This window comes from Dermacentor andersoni, chromosome 4, assembly GCF_023375885.2.
Source record: "Dermacentor andersoni chromosome 4, qqDerAnde1_hic_scaffold, whole genome shotgun sequence".
NCBI classification, from domain to species: domain Eukaryota; kingdom Metazoa; phylum Arthropoda; class Arachnida; order Ixodida; family Ixodidae; genus Dermacentor; species Dermacentor andersoni.
The window spans coordinates 16,581,246-16,605,030 of NC_092817.1; the positions used below are offsets into that span (position 1 = coordinate 16,581,246).

Here is a 23,785-nt window from a genome sequence, read left to right on the forward strand (position 1 = left end):
AGCGGTAGACGTGGACGGAGAACCCCTAGCGAGCGGAACGCTGAAAAAGGACAACCCCGAAGTAGCGGAGGAATCAGCAATAGCATTTGCGGTGGCCTCCACCAAAGCTAGAATTATCATAAGCGACCCGAAGATCGCAGTTCATGATTTCGCAAAAGGACGCATCTCGCCAGAGGTGCTCAAAATTCTAAATAATAACAGCGACCATCATCGCGTGACGATCCAAATTATTTGGGTGCCCGCGTACTCCTCTCTCCCCGGCAACAAGGCGGCTCAAGACGCACAGCTCGAGGACTCACTTGCCGAGCAAGTGAGCCAGCCCAACCGGGAACGAGAGGAGACCGCATGTCAGCTACAAAGAAATCACCGATTACTACGGCTGGAAAAGGCCCGGTAGCCACCACCTCATCCAGAGCTAACCAAGAAACAAGCGGTAGCCTGGCGCCTCCTGCAAACAAACATGTATCCTAACCCGGTGGCCTGCAGAAGATTTTATCCAGGGCACTATAATGATCAATGTAAATTATGTATGGGTAGGGCGGATCTGCCACACATTCTGTGGGCATGCTCGAAGGCGGCTCCTTTCGAGAGCTGCAAAATTCAAAATCGGCAGCAGTGGGAGACCCTACTGCTCAGCTCAGACCAGCGAGACCAGGTCTGGGCCGCCCAGCTAGCCGAAGCAGCCGCTGAGGCCCAGGGGATCTCGGCCGTCTGCTAGGCGAAGAGAGGCTGCCCTCGTGATTGCTGGCAATAATAAAAGTTGACTCTCTTTCTCTCTCGCCAAGTCTATGCGTTGTTACGGTTCACTTTGTGCGGCCATGAATGGAACGGGTGCCAAATGCCTGAGACATGGCGTGCCTAATCGTCACGCTCGTCAACATGAAGACTTGTGCGTCGGATGTTTGCGACGGAATTGTGCACCAGTGCAAATCCTACTCTCCTCTGTCCTATGTACACCACCTCTACGCCAGGTAGTGGTTTCTCTCCGGATTCCTCTGTGTGAGTTGACCCGACCTTACGTCCACCCCCTCTACGCCAAGGAGTGGTTTCTCTCCGTATTCATCTGTGTCGACTGAGCCGACGTGACCTACGTTCATGCCCTCTACGCCAGGGAGTGGTTTCTCTCCGTATTCCTCTTTAGGGTTAACACGACGTGCCCTTACAGGGCTCGCTACCAGGGAGCAAGAGAGAATGATGTTGCCCGGATAGTGGACAGTATAAGAAAGCCAGCGAGACGCCACGGAGACGCATCTTCTCTGCCATTGCGTGCAGGTGCACGCACGCTGAACGTTTCTGTATTTTTTTTGTCCTGGAGCACACCGCTCACCCGTAATGATGCACTAAACTTCTGTGATTTGTTTTTACATCAGCTCGTCTTCCCTGTCGAACCATCTCCGATGGTCAACCTGGTTAGAGCTCCAAGCAAACGCTGTTGAAGGCCGCCGAAACCCCATCCCGCAATAATTGGCGGCAGCCTATCCGCGTATTGGAGAACGTGTATATAGTAGCTCATTGTACCATAACCTAATCACCAGCCACCTACCTTTCCCTGTATTTCCCACTTCCCGTTTCCCCAGTAAGGAGTAGCAGGCTAGAGGCACGCTCTCAAGGTCGACCTCTCCTCCTTTCTCTTCATTAAAATCTCCTCCTCCTTATCAGTGTAGGATAGGCTGATCCTACAGATTGTTCAACATTCAATCGTGATGATCTCGGAGCCAGTGTAATCCGCGGTGCGTTTGTCACTTGGTAGTGGTCCGCGCGTCTTGCTGGGCAGGCACTTGATAGCTATGCTGCGAAACGCGCTGCAAAAGATTAGCAGTGTTCTAGCATTTAGTTAACTGCTCCACGAAAGCTTCATGTCACATAGATTCCAACATGTGCGTTCGATCTCTGCAAAGTATTTCAATGTGAGACCTCGCAGGGAACTCCGCCGACAGGAAGGAGAAGCTCGACTCCAAGGATCCGACGGCGTACGACACCGGCGCGGCTGCGGCCGGCTCTGGTGGCGGCGCCATGTTGTGGGACCGCACGCTGAGCGAGCTCAAGCTCGAATACATGGACCTAGACGAATTCCTGAGCGAGAACGGCGTGGCCGGCAAGGGCAACGCCGCGCTGTCACCGCGCCACAACCCATTCCGGCATTCGGCGGGCTCTCTGGTGGACCCAAATCGTCTCGCCCAGGATCCCGGAGGCCTGCAACAGCAGCCCGACGAGCCGGCCCTTGCGGGACCACCGCCACTACCCAATGGAGAGCCTCCAGGGTGCCCGCAGCAGAGGCTGGCCCACAACGCCTGTAAGTGCACTTCTTGCGCAGTTTTTCGTGCACTGCTGTCCTTGTTCTGCTCATCCCCCTTTTTAAAGGTTCCGTCGCTTGCGATTCATTCGGTTTCCATGTATTGGCTGGCCTCTGATGACCTGACCAATTTCTGAATCCTTCATTTCTTTACTTTTATGTGCCTCCTTACGGCGGTCATATAGGTTTTGATTTTTCATTCTCAATTTATTTAAGCTTTATTGGATACCTGACCTTTCACGAGTGCTCACGGACGTTTTGATGCCCTCGTTGTTAATCTATTCATGTCTGTCGACCTCCTAATTTATGACGTATGCCTCAGTGCTCTTGATGCCACTGCCGTCTTCTCTTACTTATTTATTTATTTATTTATTTATTTATTTATTTATTTATTTATTTATTTATTGTGTCCGTGCACTTCTTACGTCTTGTGTAAAATATCCATGCAAGACCAAGCCAGCATCATTTAGGGTAACCTCAGCGGGAGAAAGAGTATAAGAGAAAGAAAAACTAATCACTTCTCGCCGGAAATACGAAAACGCGACCGATAATAGGTTCGCCATCGTATTGTTGCCAGCCTTTTCGAGTTTCTGACCTCGCAGCCACTGTCATTACGGGGTAATATTTTTAGCTCTTTTCTATTGCTTTTCTTGATACAGCACATGGCGTGCGTACTCTTTCGCGTCCGGCGTTGCTCTCCTGTTTCAAGATGGCCACTTTCCGATCTTCGTGTGTTTCTGTAGTGAGTTTTCTACGCATCCGCACCAACTGTTATGCATACCCTGTTCCTGCCTCCCCCTATCACCGCTCCTTTCACCGTTCTTCACACACATCTGCCTTGGGATCAAGTGTAATATGTGAACGCTGAATGTCGCAAATTTGTACCTATTGTTGTTTATTTACCTCTCGCGCCATATTGGAAATGTTTATAATTCATGCTATACTGTGTATCTCTTTTTATTTGTGTTTGTCTTATGTCTTCGCCAAACAAAGCCGCTACTGAGCCCGTGAGTGTGCTTCAGATGGCTATCAACGGCGAAACGAATCAAACCGATGCGAATCGGTGCCTCTGCACCCTGGCTCGCTAGCTTTGCTGCATCTCAACTGTACATTTAGGGTATCAAACTGGACTCAGTATGGTTAACCTCCCGTAAAGCCCCTTAAACTTCGTAAAGTAGTGCCACGCTTTGAAGAATGCCGCCTCCTCCTCACGCGCTCTGGCCGACGCCGCGTCGCTATTGGCCTAATAGCACCACGTGTGCCCTCGCGCCATGCATCAGTGCCATTTTTGCTCGAGAAGCGTCTACGGAGTGGCGAGGAGCGCATGTTGGCGCCGTTGCTACCCTCGAGCAGTGTGGTCGGCGCCACGGTCGAGGAGGGAGCGTGAAGGAGGAGAAACGAGGAGGGAATGTGGAGGAGAAGAGTGTCGCTACTTTACGAAGTTTAAGGGGTTTTAACCTCCCTGCCTTTCCTTCTTACCTTCCCTTCTCTCTCTCTCTCTTTCTCTCTCTCCACTCTACATTGCGTTGAAGCAACTAATAATGTGCCGGCACTGCAGAGGCGTGTCACCACCGTCTTTCCCGTATATGTTTGTAAAGCTCGGGTCCGGTGGAGATTCACAGCGATAATGTGTTTACTGGACTCACGTGCTTGACTGCGTTACTATGGAAAAAGAGAGAGAGAAAAATTATATGATATTTCAGAGCGATACGTCGTAGTAGAATATGCTGCGAGCTGCTGCAAACCGTAGTCGTCAGAAATTTTGAGGCAGACATGCAAAGGTACAAGACGTGTTGCAAATGCTGTTAACGGGCCGGAGTTCGAAGCCAAACTACGCCGAGAGCTCACGACACCAGGGTCCGTTACGCCGAGGTTCTAAGGCAAGACAGTTATACACCACTTATATTCGATATCAGTATCCCAGGGACCTCATCTGCTGTTTTTTTTTTTTTTCGGAAGGCCGCGTGATCTCGGCACTACAGCCATTGAGCCGCAATGCTAGCTGTCCTTTGGCCTTTCCTCGTCATCGTCGTGACCATTCTTTTTCCCGGCCTCGACGCAGCGGAAGGCGCCTGCTACTCCATGCAGTCGCTGGCCGAGCACTTCCGAGGCGACGAGGCGACCGCCAGGAGGCCCGCTCGCGACACCATGGCGACTGGGCGGCGGTCGGGCTCGCCCACCGCCACCGTGGTGCCGATCGACTGCGCCTTCACCAAGACCGACCTGGCGCTGGCCAACCTGCCTGGCCACGACGATTTCGACCCGAGCCACCACCCGTTCTCCGAGGACGAGCTCAAGCCTCAGCCAATCGTCAAGAAGTCACGCAAGCAGTTCGTACCCAATGAGCTGAAGGACGACAAGTACTGGGCGCGTCGCCAGAAGAACAACATCGCGGCCAAGCGGTCTCGCGAGGTTCGCCGCGTCAAGGAGAACCAGATCGTGCTGAGGGCCTCGTACCTCGAGAAGGAGAACATCGCGCTGCGCGAGGAGGTGCACAAGCTGCAGCAGGAGAACGACATGCTCAGGAAGCGCCTGCACGAGTACGAGCCCTGACTTCCGGCGCTGCCGGCCGCTCGGAGCCAACAGACGCTGCCGTGGGCTCAGCGCGGCGACGTCACCGCGGCTGCATGGGTCCATTGGCAGCAGCAGCCTGCAGCGCTGCTGCCTGCCTACGGATCTCGGCTGTCACCCGTGGCACTTTCGGGGGGCCGATGCGCCCCCGGCTGCGCCTGAAGTGATCGCGCTTCGCCCTGCAGACCACGGAAGCTAATTGCAGTGCGTTTATCTAATGAACAGCAGCGCGTGCGTTCGAGCTTTACATGTCGAACCGAATGTTCCCAGAGCACGCACAGCGGAATGCCAGCGCTGCCTCAAAACTTGCATTGAACAAATGAAAGGTACTTACAGGCAACCCAGTCGGTTTATAGCCGCGTTTTACAACCGCGTATCAATCGTCGAGGTGACATTGCCGTGCTCACGTTGTTGCAGCGTAGGTGTTCAACGTGCTCCATTCATGTCGTTTGCACCGTAGTTTCTGTAACGGACGACTACATGAAAGGAAAGGTACACGCGAATTATTTAACAAACGCTTCGGGCGTCACAGGTGAAGCGCCCCCAACAGGTGCACGGTAGAGTCTTCTGTGGCGGCAACGACGGCGAAATGTAAGTAGGCAGATAGCAATCTTGAGGAAATTATTTGTGGGTGCTGCATGCAACCGTCTCCGCTCTCCACCTCGTCCCTAATTTTGCTTATGCCTTTATACTGATACTGTGAGTAAGCGTACATAAACCCAACCTAGTCTCGCTTGTGGCGCGCGAAAAAATCTTCCACGAGTAGTTTCTACCGACGCCTTCCCGCATTCTGGCTTCCTCCCTTTTTGCATTATTGGATCAGTATTAAACATCCTGGGGTTTTAGGTACGAAAACCATGACGTGATTAAGAGGCACACCGTAGTGGGGGGATACCGATTCATTTTGACCACCTGAGGTTCTTTAACGTGCACCTAAGCGTTTTTGCATTTCGTGCCCATCCCAATGTGGCCGCCGCGGCCCGGATCGAACTCGCGACCTCGAGCTTAGCAGCGAAACGCCGTAGCTATACCAAGCTACCTTGGCGGGTTGACCGACATTTGTTCCGAAGTTCTCCCAGCGGTAATGACCATGACAGTAACAGTCTTCGGACACGATATGCCTCAGAGGTTTACAAAAACACTTGTGTAAGTACACCTAGCTTTCAATGGACGTTGAAAAACCTAAGGTGCTCAAAATTGATCCGAAGGCTTTTACCATACGGCGTCTCCCGTAGCCTCTGTGTTCCATGGAACGTCAAAGCCAGTCAGTCAAACAACGCCGCGATATCTACCGCAGTATACCACAGTATATAATTTCTAAGTTTTAAAGGATTTTTTTTAATCGCCTCTGGCAGATAGCTTAATTCTAGTCCTTGAGCTTGGTTATTCAAAGAGGCGAACATTACTTGCATGAGAAATCGTATACATGAGCAATTATAGACAAAATATCACTAATTAGCTTCTTAATTACTTTACGGCACATATTGCATTTTACGCATTATAGCCGCTGAGCTCGCACGGCATATCCACTTACAGGACGTTTTGAGGATGGCAAGGGTTTCGAGATATGCGCCATCAAACTAGCGGTGAGAATGCACAGTTGTTGCACACATTTTTTCAAGAAAACACTCTTCTATGTATCGATGCACAAAAGTAACTTAAACGCTCATGCATTTCATTTCACACGTTGGCAACGAATATCTCGAAACTCGCGTCATCCTGAAAATTAATTGCAAGCGAATATGTCTTGCAAACTCTACGGCAACAATTCGTAAATTGCAATATGTGCCGCAACGTTATTAATTAGATGTTCATTAGTGCACCGAATATGTGCTTCGATTTCTCGTGGAAGTAATGTCCGCCTCTTTGAATAATCCAGCTCAAGGACTAGCTTTATGCTATTTGCCACAGGCGATATTTTTAAAATTCTGTAAAGTTTAAACAAGATCACCTCGTATAGCAGAATTGTTCCTATGCTTGCGCGTTCAGCCCATCCTGAAAGTCATGTAACCGCACTATAACAATAATCACGCGTGCTACGTAACCCACAAATCTGATAATCTCGTACCGTCTCACATAAATTTGCATATGGTGTTACATGATCACACGAGATTATTGAATTCTTAGGCAAAGAGAACACAGGAAGGCAAGAAAAAAACGGTGTCAGGCAGCTTGAACCAAATGAAGGTGCAGTGGTTTATTGAATTACGACCTTCGCGGTGTTTTAGGACAGGCGCAGAAAAAAAAAGAAATGACTTACTGATAGCGGTTTATGACGGAACAATGTATATATACTCAAAGGAATCACCGTAGTTCTGTCTCCGCTGTATATATGTACTACAACGTTGGAACTTGAAACTGCAACAACACAATCACGCTTCGCTTCATCTTCGTTACAACGATGTTTTATTGTAGATTAGCAGTGGGTGTTACCATCTGCAGCGTTTCTCTCTTTCTCCCATCACCGTCATCGGTAAATATGTACGGGAGCCACAACCATCAACACTGAAATAGTGCCAACGTAAGATCTGCGCCAACACGCGTTTTCTTCGACCAAGACAACCGGCGAACACCTCATTCCCATCTAACGCAATCCAATGCGGTATCGCACACAATCATGATATGTAGTACGTGGAATTTGACGTGTGCAGTACTGTTACGTAGAGAAATGCTGTGCCAAAGCGTCGATGTGATTTATATAGAGCGAGAAACTTGGCGGTATAAAGAAAAAAATACATTAATAGAAAAGGACGACGCGGCAAGGGAGGAGGAGGAGGAGGGGGATTTTCTTTTGCGGACAATGTATCACTTAAAACAGACATAGGGGCCAGTTGCACGAAAAATCTTATACCTGTGCAAATCAACCCGTTATTAAAGAGCTCCGCGCAAGGGACGTAATTAGGCACAAAGTAAGCTATATCCCAAGGGACAACGCAGCTACTCATTCTCGAAACTTTCTTCTTCTTTTCTTTTCTTTTTTTTTTTTTTTGCTTTAGTGACTTGCCAACGTTCGGCAACTTATTGTTACGTGTGCAGAGCATTTTAGCAGTGAATTAATTTATACACGAAATAATGGCTTCGTGCACTAAGCGGCTCCCTAACCATTTAGCAGCAGAATGGAATCATCCGGCGATTCCCAGGTAGTCAACCCTCCCTCCCCCCTTCACCTTCACCTACCTACCCGATATTGATCAAGCCAAAAGCTGCTTAAAGGGCCACTCGACAACATTAAAGCAGTTTAAAATGGCAAATTTTCCTGTCGAGGCTAAATCGTCATTCTTTTGGCGGAAAAATTTTGATTATCCATGCAGGAAACGAAAGCCAACTATAGCCTCTTTTTTTTTCTGTTTCTGCGTCAGTTTCTGCGTGAGTTCGTCATGACGTCAGTAACGTGTCACGGATTTCAAAGTGTTTTCTCGCATACGGCAAGTTTTAGTGGAGGAAAGGTTCTCGAAACTTTTTGGGTGGAGCCTGGTTCCTCTAGAATGCAAACTAATCCTTGTTAATCGATAGTCTCGAGTTCGAGCTGTTAAAATATGTGAAGTCATGACGAGCTGGTTTGGGAACTTCCGGGTGAATTCTCCACCTCCGTCCTTCAAATGCAAGCTTTCTTGTTTATCAAGCCACCTCTCGTGGCAAAAGAGACCGCTCATATGTGCTGCAGAAACTCAACACTCTGCCGTCCTGCTGGCTTAGCGCGGCACCAAAGATTGTCTTTCATTTTTAAAAGAAGGGCAGTAGATAAAAATATGTACTACGGTCTCGTCGCAATCACAATATACTCTTAGCCACAAGTGACAAAGCTGCGTCGCATCGATGTAGGCGGTATTCGAAGGCGCAGTGAAAGGTCAGTGGAGTGCGGTCGTGAGTTCGCACGTTCCGCTGAATTTCGACGTCCCAATGTATTGCGACGAACAAGTAGGCGAAATTTCCGCCCTGCATCAGGCCTTGACAACGGCACCTGCTCGGCTTGGTGGCTTCAGCGCACGCTGCTTCGTCGGCACTATCGTTGCCGATTATGTCGCACTGGCCTGATAGCCAATGAAATTTGAATCTGTGTCCATTATCAACAGCGCGGTGGTAAGATTATCTGATTTGGGATAAAATAACCAACATTTTTCCAAAAAATAAATGGAAGTGGTGTCTCGCAAAAACGCTTCACCAACCTGAACTCGCTTAGTGTTTTGAGTTAGTTGTCCTTTTTATGTTGAATTCACGCGTTGGAACGAGCACCGATTCATTCCGCGGGTTCAGTCACGTCAAACCCTGTCAGCAGAATGAATCAGCATTTCCTGCAAAAGAATCGAGAGCTCGGCAAGTTGTATCATGAACAGCTTTTCCTGCTCGTCGTGTGAATCTACCTTAGGCTTTGGTGATGAGGGTAGAACCGGCGCGTTCAGCACTTGACGTGGTCAATGAACAAATGAGGGTTGGGAAGCTTTTAGCCCTCCTTGGCACGAGCACAAATGTAGCGTGATCGGCCTGGGGGGAACGTTGAAATACATAAGTATTTGTACCCTCAGTGTTACATGTTCTCTACGGAGAAGTCCTGCACAATTTCGATAGGTGCAATATGCCACTCCTCATGCAGTACTATTGCGGGGTTCTGTAAAGCGTAACATCCAACTACTACTAGGCCCCATTAATGCCTTAGCAAGCATCTACAGTGCACCATATTGCCTAACTGAAGGTGAACAATCTTGGTAACGTTGAGTGCAAGCCAGGGCTATTGACCGTTACCGTGGCAAGCGCACGCGCCGCTGACCAGTTTGCCCTCTCATACCAAGTAATCCAGTGCTTTTAGCTACCACCATGTATCCACGCGGAGCGCTCCGTACGTGCTGTTGGTGATATCACGATCCCTCTGTTGTCATCACGTTGATGACATCACGATCTGTCCATAAAATGAATCAGGCGATTCCGTACACAGGGTGATAATTCTTAAATGTTACGGAATTTTTGAAAATCGCCTGTTGCATATGACATAATTTCACTCCATGAGATGGATGGAGAATTCATAGAGACTGGTATTACTTGCATTAGAAATAACAACACGTATTCAACTAATTAACAGAAGTTCACTAATTAATTTCGTCAGTAATTACTTTATGCCACATATGCAATTTACGTATTGTAGCCGGCTAGATTGCAAGGCGCATCTACTTGGAATGAATTTCCAGAATGATACCAATTTGGAGATATGCGCCATCAAACTCGCCTTAAAATTACACTGTTGTTCCAGTTACTTATTTAACAAAATGCTCTTTTTTGCACTGAAGCAAAAAAGTAACTGGAATGCCCGTGTGTATCGTTCCACACTTTGGGAAATAATACCTCGACACTGACGCAATCCTGGAAATTCATTTCAAGTAAGTACGTCTTGCAAGCTCATCGGCTACAATTCATAAAGTGCAGTGTGTGCCGTAACGTAATTAAGAAGTTACTTACTGAATTTTCGTTAATTAGTTGACTCTGTGTTCAGGTTTCTTGTGCTAGTAATGTCCGCCTCTTTGAATAATACAGCCCAAGGACTAGAATTATGCTATTTGCCACAGGCGATATTGATTTCCATAAAACTTGAAAATTATCCCCCCGTATAGTGTGAATAAAGCCTAGCGCCAGCGTCGTTTATGCGTAGGTTTGTTGCAATTGAATGCTGGTCTCACATTATCAAGTCAACATTATTCCACACATGAAGACGCATTGTACCAGTGTACCATGTGGACTTGTGAATACTTGTGCAAAAGTGAAAAAGGCATTACGCGAGGTGTAGCGCCATCTGGGCACACAATACGTCGGATTGTCCAGACTTTCTTTTCTTGCGAGGCCAGGGGATACAATGAAACATTATCTGCAGTATGCTGCACCTCACGTAATGCAATATCAACCAGCCCAACAGCCTGTTCTCTCGCAGTATGGGCTGAGGTGCAAGAAAGGCAAACGCACCTCCATTCTTCCTCGAGACAGTCTTATCTGCCCACCTAATTTCTTGCCAGCCAAAGAAAAATAAATGGATCATCACGCGTGAAGTGACCCAGGGTGGTGTTCTCACCTTCGGGCAAACTTACGCCTTCGCGAGATTTCGCGTGACCGTAGCACCGTACAAGGCGGCGTCAACGGACAAGGGCTTTTTTCCTGGCACAGTGATAAGACAGTGTGCTTGGCACTCTGCGAGGAATCCTGCCACCCGTAGACGCCCATGCGTTCCGTGCTATTCGCGGGAAATCTCGCGAAAGTGAAAGTATCCCTGAATGTGGTCGTTCAGTAGTACGGCCCCAGTTCTTACAGAAACATCGTAGTTGTGCCGAACGCACAGAAAACGTCGCCTACCTCATGAGCACCGCAGCTGAAGTGCATGGACGCCTTCCCCCTTGCCGTTATCAAGAAGTTTACCGGCTCCCCCAGATTACTTGTTATGCTGTCTAAGTGCGTGTCAATTCGGTGTCTTGTAAATTGAAGCGAAACTTACTGTGCCTATCGTGTATAGTACGTGCACCGGTAAGGGTATGTGTTCTTATAAAAAGGTATTACATACCGGAATGCCTCCTTTGTCATATGATGCAACTGTGTTACCGCGGACGCTTGTTTGCTGTCCGGATTCGCCGATTGTTCTATTAAACTGTATTAAACAGATTTGAGTCGTCATCGCTCTGTGGGACTGAAGGGGCAAGACGTTCGCATGAACCGGACTGCAAGGACCTCAAGTTTAGGTTTGGCCCAGAGACGCCTTCAAGGATGGCGGCACACGCCAGTCAAAGAGTGTGACAGCTTGTTAAACTATGCACTATAGTTGACGATCGAACAACATAGAAAGCAAAACGGACGCAGCTTAAAGCAGGAAATTGCGCTCAAATTCACTTTACTTCACTTAACATCATTCCTGTCGCAGCGAAAATAGAAGCACCTGTCTCGGCTATACAATCGTGTGCTTTCATGAGCCGCCATGTATTTTCCATGCTTCCTATGAACCGCCAGAGAGAGAGAGAGAGAGAGAAATTATTTCAATTGACCATTAGAAAAACTAAACTGCAGCGGTCACACATGCTCATCAGGTGCACTTCGCCCAGTGGGGACATCGACGGCGGACGACAGCCGGGATTAGAGAGAGAGAGAGAGAGTAAAACTTTAATATCTTGAAACTCCATAAGCTGGGTACAAATTATTTTGGACACATGCAAATATAGGTGCAAGCACCCAGGCCGGGCTGGTTGTAGTGAAAATGTTTCGCTCATCGGCTAATCACACGGGAACCTGTCCGACAACGATCGGCAGACTATTTATTGGCGTCGTCGTCGGCACTAAGGCTGTCAAACTGCGACTCCTTCCTCTAGTCGGAAATGTCGGCCTCGTTGGAGCACAAGAAACAGGTATTTCTGACGACTTCGCCGATCGTTCGCACAAGCGTCGTGTAGGCCCGGCATTCGCCCCACGCACTCATTGGTACAGCCGGGAAGATTTAATTATACTTCTGATGGCAGTTTAGGTACCATATCAGCAGCTTATCGTAACCTGGAATTTCATACGACACTCCGGTGAGTCACGGCTTGTGACGTCATGCTACAGTATGGCGATCGCTGTCAGTGGGAGAGCATGGAAGGCTTCCAATAGCGATCAGAGTCACCGACTTCAATCACAGCCCCGCAAAGCACCGAAACTTTATGGTATAAGTTCACTACAACGTACAATTCTGATAAGTGGGTCAAACATACCATCCATGAAAAGTTTGTGTGGATAACACTCCCAAGTAATTCTGTTCAGTTGTCATTTTCCCATCGAGTGCATTGGCTGATGCGTTCACTGATATCAAAACGTTTTCGTTTTCATGCAAGCACACGAAGACATTTCCAGAGATAAAGTATTTCATGATCAGCAGCTCAGAAAAAGAAAATGGGAGGGGAGGATAAATGCGAAAAACATCTTTTTGTTCCTGCCTCATGCCTTGTGGTAAATCATCACTAATATAAAAAAAAGGTAAGTCTAAATTTTATTTAACATAATGATGCGCGCTAGGTACATCATAAGAAACTGGCATTGACACCATTATTTGAGTATAAACATACATGCCACTTGCCATTTCATTCAGTTTGAGCAATATTTTTGGCGTGACGTGGCGCGTAATATTTCCAAAGTTGGTCTGATCAAAAAACTTATGTCTAACTCAATACATATATGATACAGCCTTTTACAAAAAATGCAGGAAGGACACTCTTCGCAATGCTCCCACAAGCTAGCCACACAAAAGCAGATGCAGTCGTCTTTCCTCGTCTCTCCATGAACGTTTGTGCTGGCACACAGAACACGGAGAGAAAGCACCAAAAAAATTGGCTGGGGCTTAGCTAAGGTTAAGCCTGGATATCTCGAAGCGAAAAGGTTCGGTGATGCTTATGGTTTGTTTAGCTTATGGTTATCTCATTTGGCTTTGGCCTTTTCATTCTTCCTTCGCAACTGCTCAGCAATTCCCGAACTTTCACCATCTTGGATACTCTCAACTGACATGGCCGAACGTCGCTGTTAAGCTTCCTTTTCACGCCGTTTAGCGAGACGTGCCTGTCGTACTTCTGGCGTTTCAGACGCGGATTTGCTGCGTCGTTTAGCGAGACGTTCTTCTCGTTGTTCGGGTGTCTCGGACGCTCGTTGAGCTTTCAGCCTTTCATTTCTTCGCTCCTTTTCAGCCAGCTCCCACGGTAGCACTTCTGTATCGGTAGTATCACTCTCTTCTCCTTCCATGTTGAATGCGCACGCCTTTTCTCTGGCAAGCGGTTATATAGTCGGCCTCCGCGATAAACACGCGCCTGCGGCGAACGTCAAACGATGACGCATAGCGCGCGGCAGTGGCGAAAGCTCAGGCAACGGAGTCGGCGGCGGCCACCTGCGCTGTGCGTAACGTCACTCGTGCTCCGACATACGCCAGCTCGCGCGAAGCGCGGTGTTGACTTGCGTAGTGAAGCTTAAAACGACAGAAAGCTGAGCTAGTTGGTAAGGATTCATTATGCAAAAAAGAGGCGAGGCGTGCAGACAGGACACAAGAGTAGAGAAGTGGACAACACTTCTCTACACTTGTGTCCTGTCTGCACGCCTCACCTCTTTTTTGCATAATAGTGAAGCTTTTCGCTTCACAAGTCTAGGAGGGAGCACGACGTCGGGCAGCTAGCCTCCGCAAGGCAACCTCCCCTGACCTAGCTTCTTCTTCTTCATGATTTGGGAGAGGGAAAGTACGCTTAATTCTGCAGCCCATATGGGAGCACGGCGCAGCGTATTGGAGATGGGGGCGGGGGATGAAGGATGAAGGATAGAGGGGGAAAGGGAGAGGAGGTTTCAGGCAGCATACGTCAGCATCATCCAGGGGCGATGGCCGGCGCGCGAGGCAGAGGTACATGGGAGGCCGAAGTATAATGGCGATCTAGGAACCCGTTTGTGTACACATATTCAAGCAGGCTTGCCAGTGCTGGAAGGTGGTAGCGGGCCGGGAAGAGTAGGTGTGTTTCTGAAGTAGCCGAAAGTCCATACCGTCGGTAGGTGGCAGAGACTGGAGCGCGCTCCTGGGCTAATGCAGGACAGGTGCAGAGTAGGTGCTCGAGGGTCTCGGCTTCACCGCACCTTCTGCAGGCCGGCGAGGCGATGCGTCCCTTGGCATGAAGTCTGGCTGCCGTCCACACGGAGCCTGTGCGCAGACGAAGGAGTGTGGAACGGTCCCGTCGCGAGAGACCGTTCTCAGGGAGGAGTTTTGGGGCTCGGTTGGTAGCTACCCTGTTATCCGGATGGCTGGCAGTGAGCAGCTGTTTTAACCGCTGCCTGGAGAAGTCCGATGCTGCGACTGCTCTGGTTAGTGGAACGGTTGGGTGGTGGGCGGCCTTAGCAAGGACATCCGCCTCCTCGTTTCCGGCGATCCCTACGTGGGAAGGCAGCCAGTGGAAGGAGATGGCTACCCCCACTGCAGAGAGGGCCGAGATTTTTGCTCTCAGGAGGGTCTCAGTGACTCCGTGCCGATGGTGATCGGAGAGTGCCTGGAAAGCCGGTCGCGAGTCACTTAGCACCGCCACTGGTTTTGTCGGGGGGTCCTCAGCCAGGAGGTCTGCAGCCAGGTGGAGTCCCGCCAGCTCAGCTGCTCTGGAGCTAGCGCGAAAAGGAAGCCGGCACTGCCTGCTCCTGCCCTCAGATGGGATAGTACAGACCGCCGCTGCGGAGCCATTGGAGAGCACGGAGCCATCCGTGAACACGAGAAGTCCGCCGTCCAGCTCTTGCAGGTGTTTGCCAGTAGCAGCCTGTTGTAGCGCTGCTGCTGGCGTCCGGCGCTTTGATGCTCCATTCAGGGATAGGTGTACCTCTGGAGGTTGCTCGTGTGGCGGAGATATGACCATGGGCACTGGTCGCTGCACAAACAGCTCCTCGTAGAGCTGACAGAGGCCCCCCATGCGAGATAGCGGCTGGCTCCGCAGTCGGCAGAGCAGAGCCCCACCATCTGGAGCACGGTGCAGACGGTCAATGTGCCCAAGGGCACGCTGGAGCATGTGCAGCGAGAATGGCTATTCGCCAGCCTCAGCCAGTGTGGCAGCAATTCGGGAGTGCTTGGGCGGACCGAGGATGCTCCTTAATGCACTCCTGTGCAGTCTCTCGAGGTGTTGCTTCCTGGCTGGAGATAGTAGAACCAGCGGCAGGGCATATAGCAGGATGGATGTGGCCGCAGCTTGGTTCATCCGCAGCACCCACTTGACGGTGCAGCCTCGGCCACTCTGCTGCATATTGCTCACTGCCGCCTGGACTCTTCGGACTTTGGAGGTGACAGCCTTGGCAGCAGGCATCCAGGAAAGCCGATGATCAATGGTTAGGCCCAGATAGGTGACCTCCCGCTTCCATGGGACGGTGGTGTTTGCAATGCGCACCTGTTTCGCGTAGTGGCGTGCGGAGGCCAGCGGGTGTACAAGTAGTGCCTCTGTCTTTGCCGGGGACAAGGAGAGGCCAATGCCACCGAGGAAGGAGATGACCGCTTCTAATGCCCTCTGTAGTGAGCCCCGGATGGCAGCGATGCTTCTCCTGGGTCCTCGTATCCACAGCGTCTTCATCTACGTAGATCGCGCAGCAGACTAGGTAGCGGCTGTCAGCCGGTAGTGCTGCTGCGAGTCCTGCCAAAGCCAGGTTGAAGAGGAAAGGGCTCAGCACCGATCCCTGCGGGACACCGGAGGCGATGTTTCTGGGATCGCTGAGCACATTGCCTACCCGCACACGAAAGCTCAGGCCCACCACTCGCTTTCACTCGGGGAATCGTGGGAAATGAGCACATCACGTGTTGAATCCTCGGAACATCACGCCGTACTTGGTTCGGTTCGTGGCAAGTCCGAGTGCCGCTGGTCCCCAGCGTTGCCGCGCTTTTTCTAGCCTGTGCCGCTCGCTTTGTAATACTCGCTGTATTTGATGCCATTGTGGGAAGGCTGGGTTCGGTCGTCCGGGTCACCATTTTTTGGGAGGCGACGCGAAGAGGTAGCCGCCGTAGCCACGGTTTATTTAGGCCGGCCCACCATGGTGCAGCGGAATCTCGCGAGATTCAAGGCAACATCTGTTCTTTTTGTAATCAGTTGCATCGACAGACAAATTATGGTTTAGAGAAATAATAAAACGCACAAACAGAATGTCTGCGTGTATTTGTTTTACTTCGCACCGCAGCGAGAAATGTACTTCCGTTTTGTCTGCTTGTTCCCACGTCGTGCAGTCGCGCGCGCTGACGCCGAAACTATGCCACTTTCTACCGTGTTCCAGCGAGCGATCATGCTCTGTGATCCGCTTGAGCCTGCCTCAGTGTTTGTGTAGCACCTACTTATATCGCTAGTCAGGTATTGTCGTGCACAGCGCAAACAATCGTGCGCTGCGCGAAACGAGACCAACACAAAAGCTCACGCGCGACACCGTCAGCGGAAGTGCGCCGTGCAGCAAGAAAGCAGCAAAAAAGCGAGGGGAAAAAACATGAAGGCGGGGCCCGTGACGTACGAGTCACGCAATCGTTGATGTCCGCTATGGGAGAACGCTGGGAAGGAATTTCGCTTGCGGAGGCTAGACGGGGCAAGTGGAGTGAGTGTCTCTCTTGGCAGTGGCGCTCGCCTCCCGAGATCACGGGTTCGCGGCACTGAAAAATTTCTATCTCGGCTCTTAATGAACCAATTTGAAAAATTCTTGCGGCTGAACGCTCCTTAGAGGGCACGTAGCAACTTCCCGCGTATAACCAAAATTTGCTATGGGACCTGGTGAGGGGCTGGTTGCAATCGCTTATACCCGAAAAAGTAGCGCTACCTGGTCTAGCCCAGTGAGTCACAGAACATCAGGAATGGCTCATACTCGCGCAAGCAAGCGAAGATGCAGTTTCTGAATATGAATGAAGAAACGAAAGAACGAAGAATGAAGAAAGAACAAAGAAAAATAATAACGATAAAGCATTTAGATACCGCATTAGGTGCGCGCATGCGTAGTTGAAGAGGTCGACCTACAGCGCCATACGTTTACTGCGCACTGCGGCTCGTTACGTCTCGCAGGAAGTCTGACCCTTCCGATCATGCATTACTACATGTGCAGCAGGCTTTCGCCTTCATGTGTTACGGGAGTGTAACATGCTGCAGAACCTTCTTGTGAATGGCAACTAGTGGGTTTTCCTCACCACACACGTATCCAAGATTATCTAAGACCAAGTCCACACTTACCAACCTGTGGACTTCAAACTTCATTAAATACCGGCAGTAAGACACCGAGCTGAGCGGGACAACATGCATTTTTTTAAAGCTTGCCCCGAGAGAGAGAGAGAGAGAGAGAAACAACTTCATTGAGCCGAGCTCGACATCTTCTTAGACGCCGTCGATGGAAGTGGTTCCCTCTTCACGGGACCCATATGCTTCCCTAGCCGCCTGGCCCCTGGAGATCAGGACGAGCTGGTCTTCCAGGGCGGTGCTGGTTAGCAAGGTCTCCCATCGCTCGGTAAGGGTGGATGAGGGGTGGGGTAAGGTAGCGGGGCAGTTAAGAGGTGGGGGGATCGCCTTGATGAAATCGCATACTCCAATGACGTGTTGGAGCGTGCCTAACTGAGTTTTACAGAAGTTACAATCCTTGTCGTACCTTTCCGGGTACATCTTGTTTTGAAGGTAAGGGTGCGGGAATGATCCTGCCTGTATTTGCCTGTAGATCGCTTGCTGTTCTCTGCTAAGCGATTTGTGAGGATCGGGGTAACGGCGCCTCTCCGTCTTATAATGGTTCGTAATGTCTCTGTAACTAAATATGGACTGTGGCTCACCTTCCTCAACCCGGTGTTCCATCTCTCGGGCGAACTGGTGGGCAAGTTCGTTGCCCTCCAGCCCAGAGTGAGCCGGTGTCCATATTAACTCAACTTTCCTTTCAGGTACGTCGCGTTTACGTTGGAGAATATCTAGTGCCGCAAGAGACACCCACCCCTTCCTGTAGTTGTTATACGCCTTTTGCGAGTCGGTGACAATTCTTCCCACCTTGGGCTGCGCGAGTGCTAGCGCTATCGCGGCCTCTTCTGCCACCTCTGGAAAAGACGTCTTGATGGAGGCGCAGGTTACGAGCACATCCCGCGTCGTAACTGCCAGCGTTGCTTTTGATGAAAACTTGGGTAACGAAGCGTCTGTGAAGAGAGTGACTCCCTCTTCCTCTTCTACTATTTGACCCAAAGTCTCCGTCAAGGCCGCTATACGAGCCGCTCTACGGCCGTCGTTACGACCCGACCTCATGTTTCTAGGCAGCGGCTTACTGTGGATTTTATGCGCCCACAACCTGGGTAACGGCCCCGTTTCCTTCCGCTCTGCCTCTTGCCAGCCCAACTTGGCAAGAACGCGACGTCCCGCCGGCGTCTGACTGAGCCGAACTCTTTGATTAGACAGATGAGCTTCTATTAACTCTTCGACGACGTTGTGCTTGGCCATGCCGAGAAGCTTGTCGGTCGAAGAATGCTTCGGAATGCCCAGCGCCATCTTGGTTGCCTTTCGTATAATGACGTTCAAGTGGTCCCTGTCTTTTTTCAGTAATTTGAGGTACGGCGCCGCGTAAACGATGCGCGACGTCAAGAAGGCCTGGACGAGCGTCAGTACATCGTCCTCCTTCAATCCCCTTTGTCTGTTTGCGACTCTTCTGATCATATTCGAAATTTGTTCCGTTGAAACTTTGATTTTGTTGATCGACGCCCCCGCCTTGCCATTGTTCTGGAAGATGACACCCAGGATACGTGCTTGCGTGGTTGGTGTTATGGTCGTCCCGTCGATGGTGATGCGTACGTTCTCTTGGTCTCCTTTCTTTCTTCTTGGCTTGATGACGAGTAACTCGGACTTCTGTGGCGAGCAACTGAGGCCGCACGATTTAGCGAACTCGTGCACGGTCTTTGCCACTGTCTGAAGGGTCTCCTCCATCCAACTCTCCGACCCTGCCCTCGACGTCCACACAGTGATATCGTCTGCATAGAGAGCGTGATCTATGCCCTCTATGTCTTGAAGCAAAGTCGGGAGAGGGAGGAGTGCCAGGTTGAAGAGAAGCGGCGAAAGAACCGATCCTTGCGGGGTGCCTCTGTCTCCCAGGGCTATCGGTGTCGACTTCTCCTCTCCAATTTTGATGGTTGCCGTTCTATTGCTTAAGAAATCTTGTACATATTTGAATGTTCGCTTTCCGCATCCCGTTTGGTGTAGGTTACGGAGAATACTTTCGTGTGTGACGTTATCGAAGGCCCCCTTGAGAACGAGTGCCAGGATAGCTCTTGGCGTAGGGGTCTTCGCTTGCTTGATAACCAGCTCGTGTATTTGCACCAAGACGTCTTGTGTGCTCAGGTGCCTCCGGAATCCGTACATGGTCGGTGGCATCTGATCAGTGACATCCAAATGTCTCTGTAGTCTCTTGAACACCATACGCTCGACCACCTTCCCTACACATGACGTGAGGGAGATGGGGCGTAGATTGTCGACGTGGGGTGGTTTCCCCGGCTTGGGAATGAAATGCACCTCGGCTTCTTTCCATTCTTTTGGTAACGAACCCTTCTCCCAGGACGCGTTGACGAGGTTTAGTAGTTCAGCTCGGCTTTTGTCGCGCATATTTTTTAGCATCTTGTATGTAACGCCGTCAATTCCCGGTGCGCTGCCTTGATTACTTTCATCGATCGCCGCGACCAGCTCCAGTTCGGTGAAGGCTTCGTCCATCTCGACGTTGCTATCGCCTTCATACTCGTGAGTCGGGTTACCGCTCTTCTCGGTCTTGAGGTATTTACTTGTGAGTTCACGAATGAGCTTCTCCCCGTCCCCGTCGTAACTGTTGATCGTTCTTGTGAGGTCTCGAGCGCACGCGCTCTTGCTTTTTAACGGATCTATGAGGTGTCGCAACAGCTTCCAAGTCTTCTTCGTAGACAGTGTGCCTTGCAGGTCATCACACATCTTCATCCAGTTTTCCCTGCATAGTTGTTCCGCATACTCGGTCACTTGCTTGTTGAGCGCGTGTATACGTCTGCGAAGCTTCTTGTTATGTCTTTGCCTCTTCCACCTTCGAGTAAGACCGTGCCTGGCCGCCCACATGTGACTAAGCCTGCTGTCTACGAAGGGAATTTGCGTGGTCGTAGTAATCTTCTGCGCAAATTTCTTTACAAGTTCGCGTTGCTTTTTGGCCCACGCCTCATACGTCTTGGTGTCTTGGTTTTCGTCCTCGCCTTCACTGTCTGCGCTTCTACGTAACCGGTCCCAAGCCCCGAGCACACACCTTTTCCAAGGATATACCAGGTGTTTTATTCTAACGTTAACTGAACTTTTAGAAATCACCTATAGAATTTAGCACAAATATACTTATTGAGCAGGAATACTCGAAAAGGTATGCACTACTTACACTGGAAATCAATACGCATAATTGAAGAATCACCAAAATTTCACCAAATAACTTTTTAACTAATTATCTTAGTGCACATATTGCAATACACAAACTGAAGCCAGTGATTTCACAAGGCACTCCCACTTGGAAAGAATTTTGAAACTAGCACTAGTTTAAAGCTCAAAATTACTGTAAAATGCATTTCTACTTACATTTCTGGCAAAACTTATTTATGCACTGAAGCTCAAAATTTACTGGAACACTAATGCGTTTTGTTGCCAACTTTCGCAACGCATATATTGAAACTGGTGTCATCCTCAGAATTAGTTCCAAGTGAAAGTTACTGGCTACAATTAGTAAATTTCACTGGGACTTAAATTACTTAGGTAAAAGTTCATGATCAAAGTCTTTAGTCAAATATTCACTTTTTCTGCAAATAATGTAGTTGAATTGTACACATTACGGGCATTTCTAAAAATTCTGTTAACAATAAACCCCCCCATACGATTTACTTTATACAATTATATTTATACCATTTGCCTTTAGAAACGGCACACAAGCAGCAATATACTAAATGCAACACAGTTTTGAGATCACAGTGACTTTTTTCAATGAACGAGAAGGGGCACCAACGGGCCCGATTTCAGTTATGTTGGCCGTCTTTTGGCTTCATATGGTAGCGAGTTATTCAGACTGGCGTTGCCGATATTGCCTGCTTCGGGAACTTATTGGCATAAATTTGCTTGAAGCAAATACCCGTCTTTATCCATCAAAACTTCTAAGGAAGCTTCAGGCATAGACACAGCAAACTTTCTCGCAAACAATATATTTTTCATACATTTTGACGCTACACTCGCAAAATGAGCCTAAATCTGTTAAGGTTAAGAAAAATTTAGGAGTTGGCATGTATGCAAGTACTACACTTAATTACTAATGAGCTATATTCCAAGAACATCGTGAATATCAAGTATTTATAGAACATATGCACCCTGCCAAGACTTGTATTAACACACAAAAAACACACTCCGTCAAAATTTTTTGAAAGCCCATTCTGTCACAACCAAGTGTAAAACCAAACATCATGCACATTTCTGTTAGATGCTTCGAAGATATTAAGCAGAGCTGCACTTGTTGCATCTTTTTTTTTCTTCTTTTGGACTTTAACAACTGTCCAAAAGAAAACCAGGACACAGGTTCCAAACATTCAGCCTTTCCTTATAGTAAGCCCTTATCAAACATAAGGTCTATTCGATTCAGTCAAGTTTCTCTGCACCTATTCACGGTGCACTGCACCTAGAGCCTCGATTCCCCGAGGTGCAGCAGTGCACCCTGCACCCCAGTGCTCGATTGAACGGGGTGCAATGCAAGGTGCCGCCACGGTGCACTGCACCCTTGAACCTTGCAGCGGGTGGGTGCAGCCCGGCACCCCCTGCACTTTTTTGTTTGAGGTGCCGTGCGCATTTTTCCGAATCGAACAAACCTATAGTGCGTGCTTCCACAACACCCCAGTGTAGGGTAACAAACCAGACGCTCGTCTGGTTGACCTCCCTGCCTTTCCTCTCTCTGCCATCTCCCTTCCACGACACAAATGACTTAGCAACTACCGCCAAAGAATGCGTGCTAGACACTGTCAAAGTACGTTTACTGGCCCACCTTTAAGTTAACATCACCTGTCAGACATTGTTAACTAGTCATTTATGAACATTACTTCCTGGTGGCCAACTTAGAATACTTGTCAAGAAAACATATTTACAGAAGCGGTCATTGAAATGAATTAAACTCCATGAATCTCTATGTTACACGCTAGCTATGATGAGGCCATGTACTGGCCATCCAAACGTGTTTCATCACATTACATTCATTGAATTTCTGAAATTCAGGCTTTCACCCCTTATCAAACAATATGCCTCCTGAAAGGTAGCCATTCAAATTACAGCAATATCTAACATTTCGCAGACATCCTAATTGTTAATGTTTTAGTTAAACAACCAAGTTCGAATTTATGCAGTTAGCATAAAGCAATCACTACCTTACAATGCTAATTTCCTTTCCAAAAAAAAAGCTACTGAAAATGTTTATTATAAACCCTTTGCCTATCGTTGGGAAAATGGCCACTCTTCGTAGGTTACACAATCTTCTTCCATAAAAAAAAGCTATTGCACTCAAACTTTTGCATAACACATTAAAAGCAAAGCAGATTGAATCTGCATTTCAGTCATACGGCTTTTATTACTGAAACTGAAGTTGTAAAAAAATATACAATTGCCAAAAACAATATTGTAAAATAAAACTGAACTTATAGTTGTACCTAAAAACAAATAAATGCTAAGAATATCCTGGAATATATAAAATGTTTTACTACTTAATACCCACTCTGCGAGGAAGTCATAAGTTTCCTTGAAAACTACTTGCATTACAAAATGTTCACTGGAAGCCCTAAAATTGGGTATACCCTGCAGCTCCTCAATGCGAGACATAAAGAGGTACTTGACAAGTTTTGCAGTAAACTCCTGTTTTCTGCTGCACTTTGCTGTCATAACATTTCTTGCAGTTTCAGTACACCTCCCCGTTAGCTGGAAAGAGTTGAACGACTTCAGTTGGTGGAGCAGCACGAATGAGCAGTGTATCCTCAAGTTCCAGATTGACTTCTGTCGTCATCGCTCTCACAATCAAGCTCAGATGAAAGGGCAGCATGATCCGACTCACTGCTGCTCACGCCATCAATAAATTCAGCTGCAGATGCAGCGCAATCGCAAGATCTGCAATGTTTCGGAGTGCACATGCTGCTTCTGGAGGCGACTTGTCACTTTGAACAGCAGCACGCATCTTCAGAGCCGATTCAAAAATCGCTGCCAAGTAGGAAAAAAACAATCTCCATAAGAAACGAAACTTCAGTTCTTCTACTATAGTTCAAATGGCACAGTGTGTCCACGAGTGGTGCAAAAGGCCTCGAAAGCATTGTTAGCGGGCTAACAATGTTCAACCGGTATGGTAGCGAAATAGTCAAGATATATGCTTAGTGAAGCATATACAAGTACTTTACTACAGTCATGCTATCGCCAAAAAATGTATGCCTAATTTTCTTACTAACGT

General features: G+C 48.8%; 1 protein-coding gene across 1 annotated transcript; it reads left to right on the forward strand.

The window, feature by feature from the left end:
* The first annotated feature begins 849 nt into the window (after nt 1-849).
* Nucleotides 850-5,129, forward strand: LOC126536054 (thyrotroph embryonic factor-like). The gene is made up of 3 exons (XM_072287498.1): nt 850-889; nt 1,922-2,293; nt 4,284-5,129. The coding sequence occupies exons 1-3, from the start codon at nt 850-852 to the stop codon at nt 4,844-4,846; spliced, it is 975 nt and encodes a 324-aa protein (XP_072143599.1). The 3' UTR covers nt 4,847-5,129.
* Nucleotides 5,130-23,785: the final 18,656 nt, after the last annotated feature.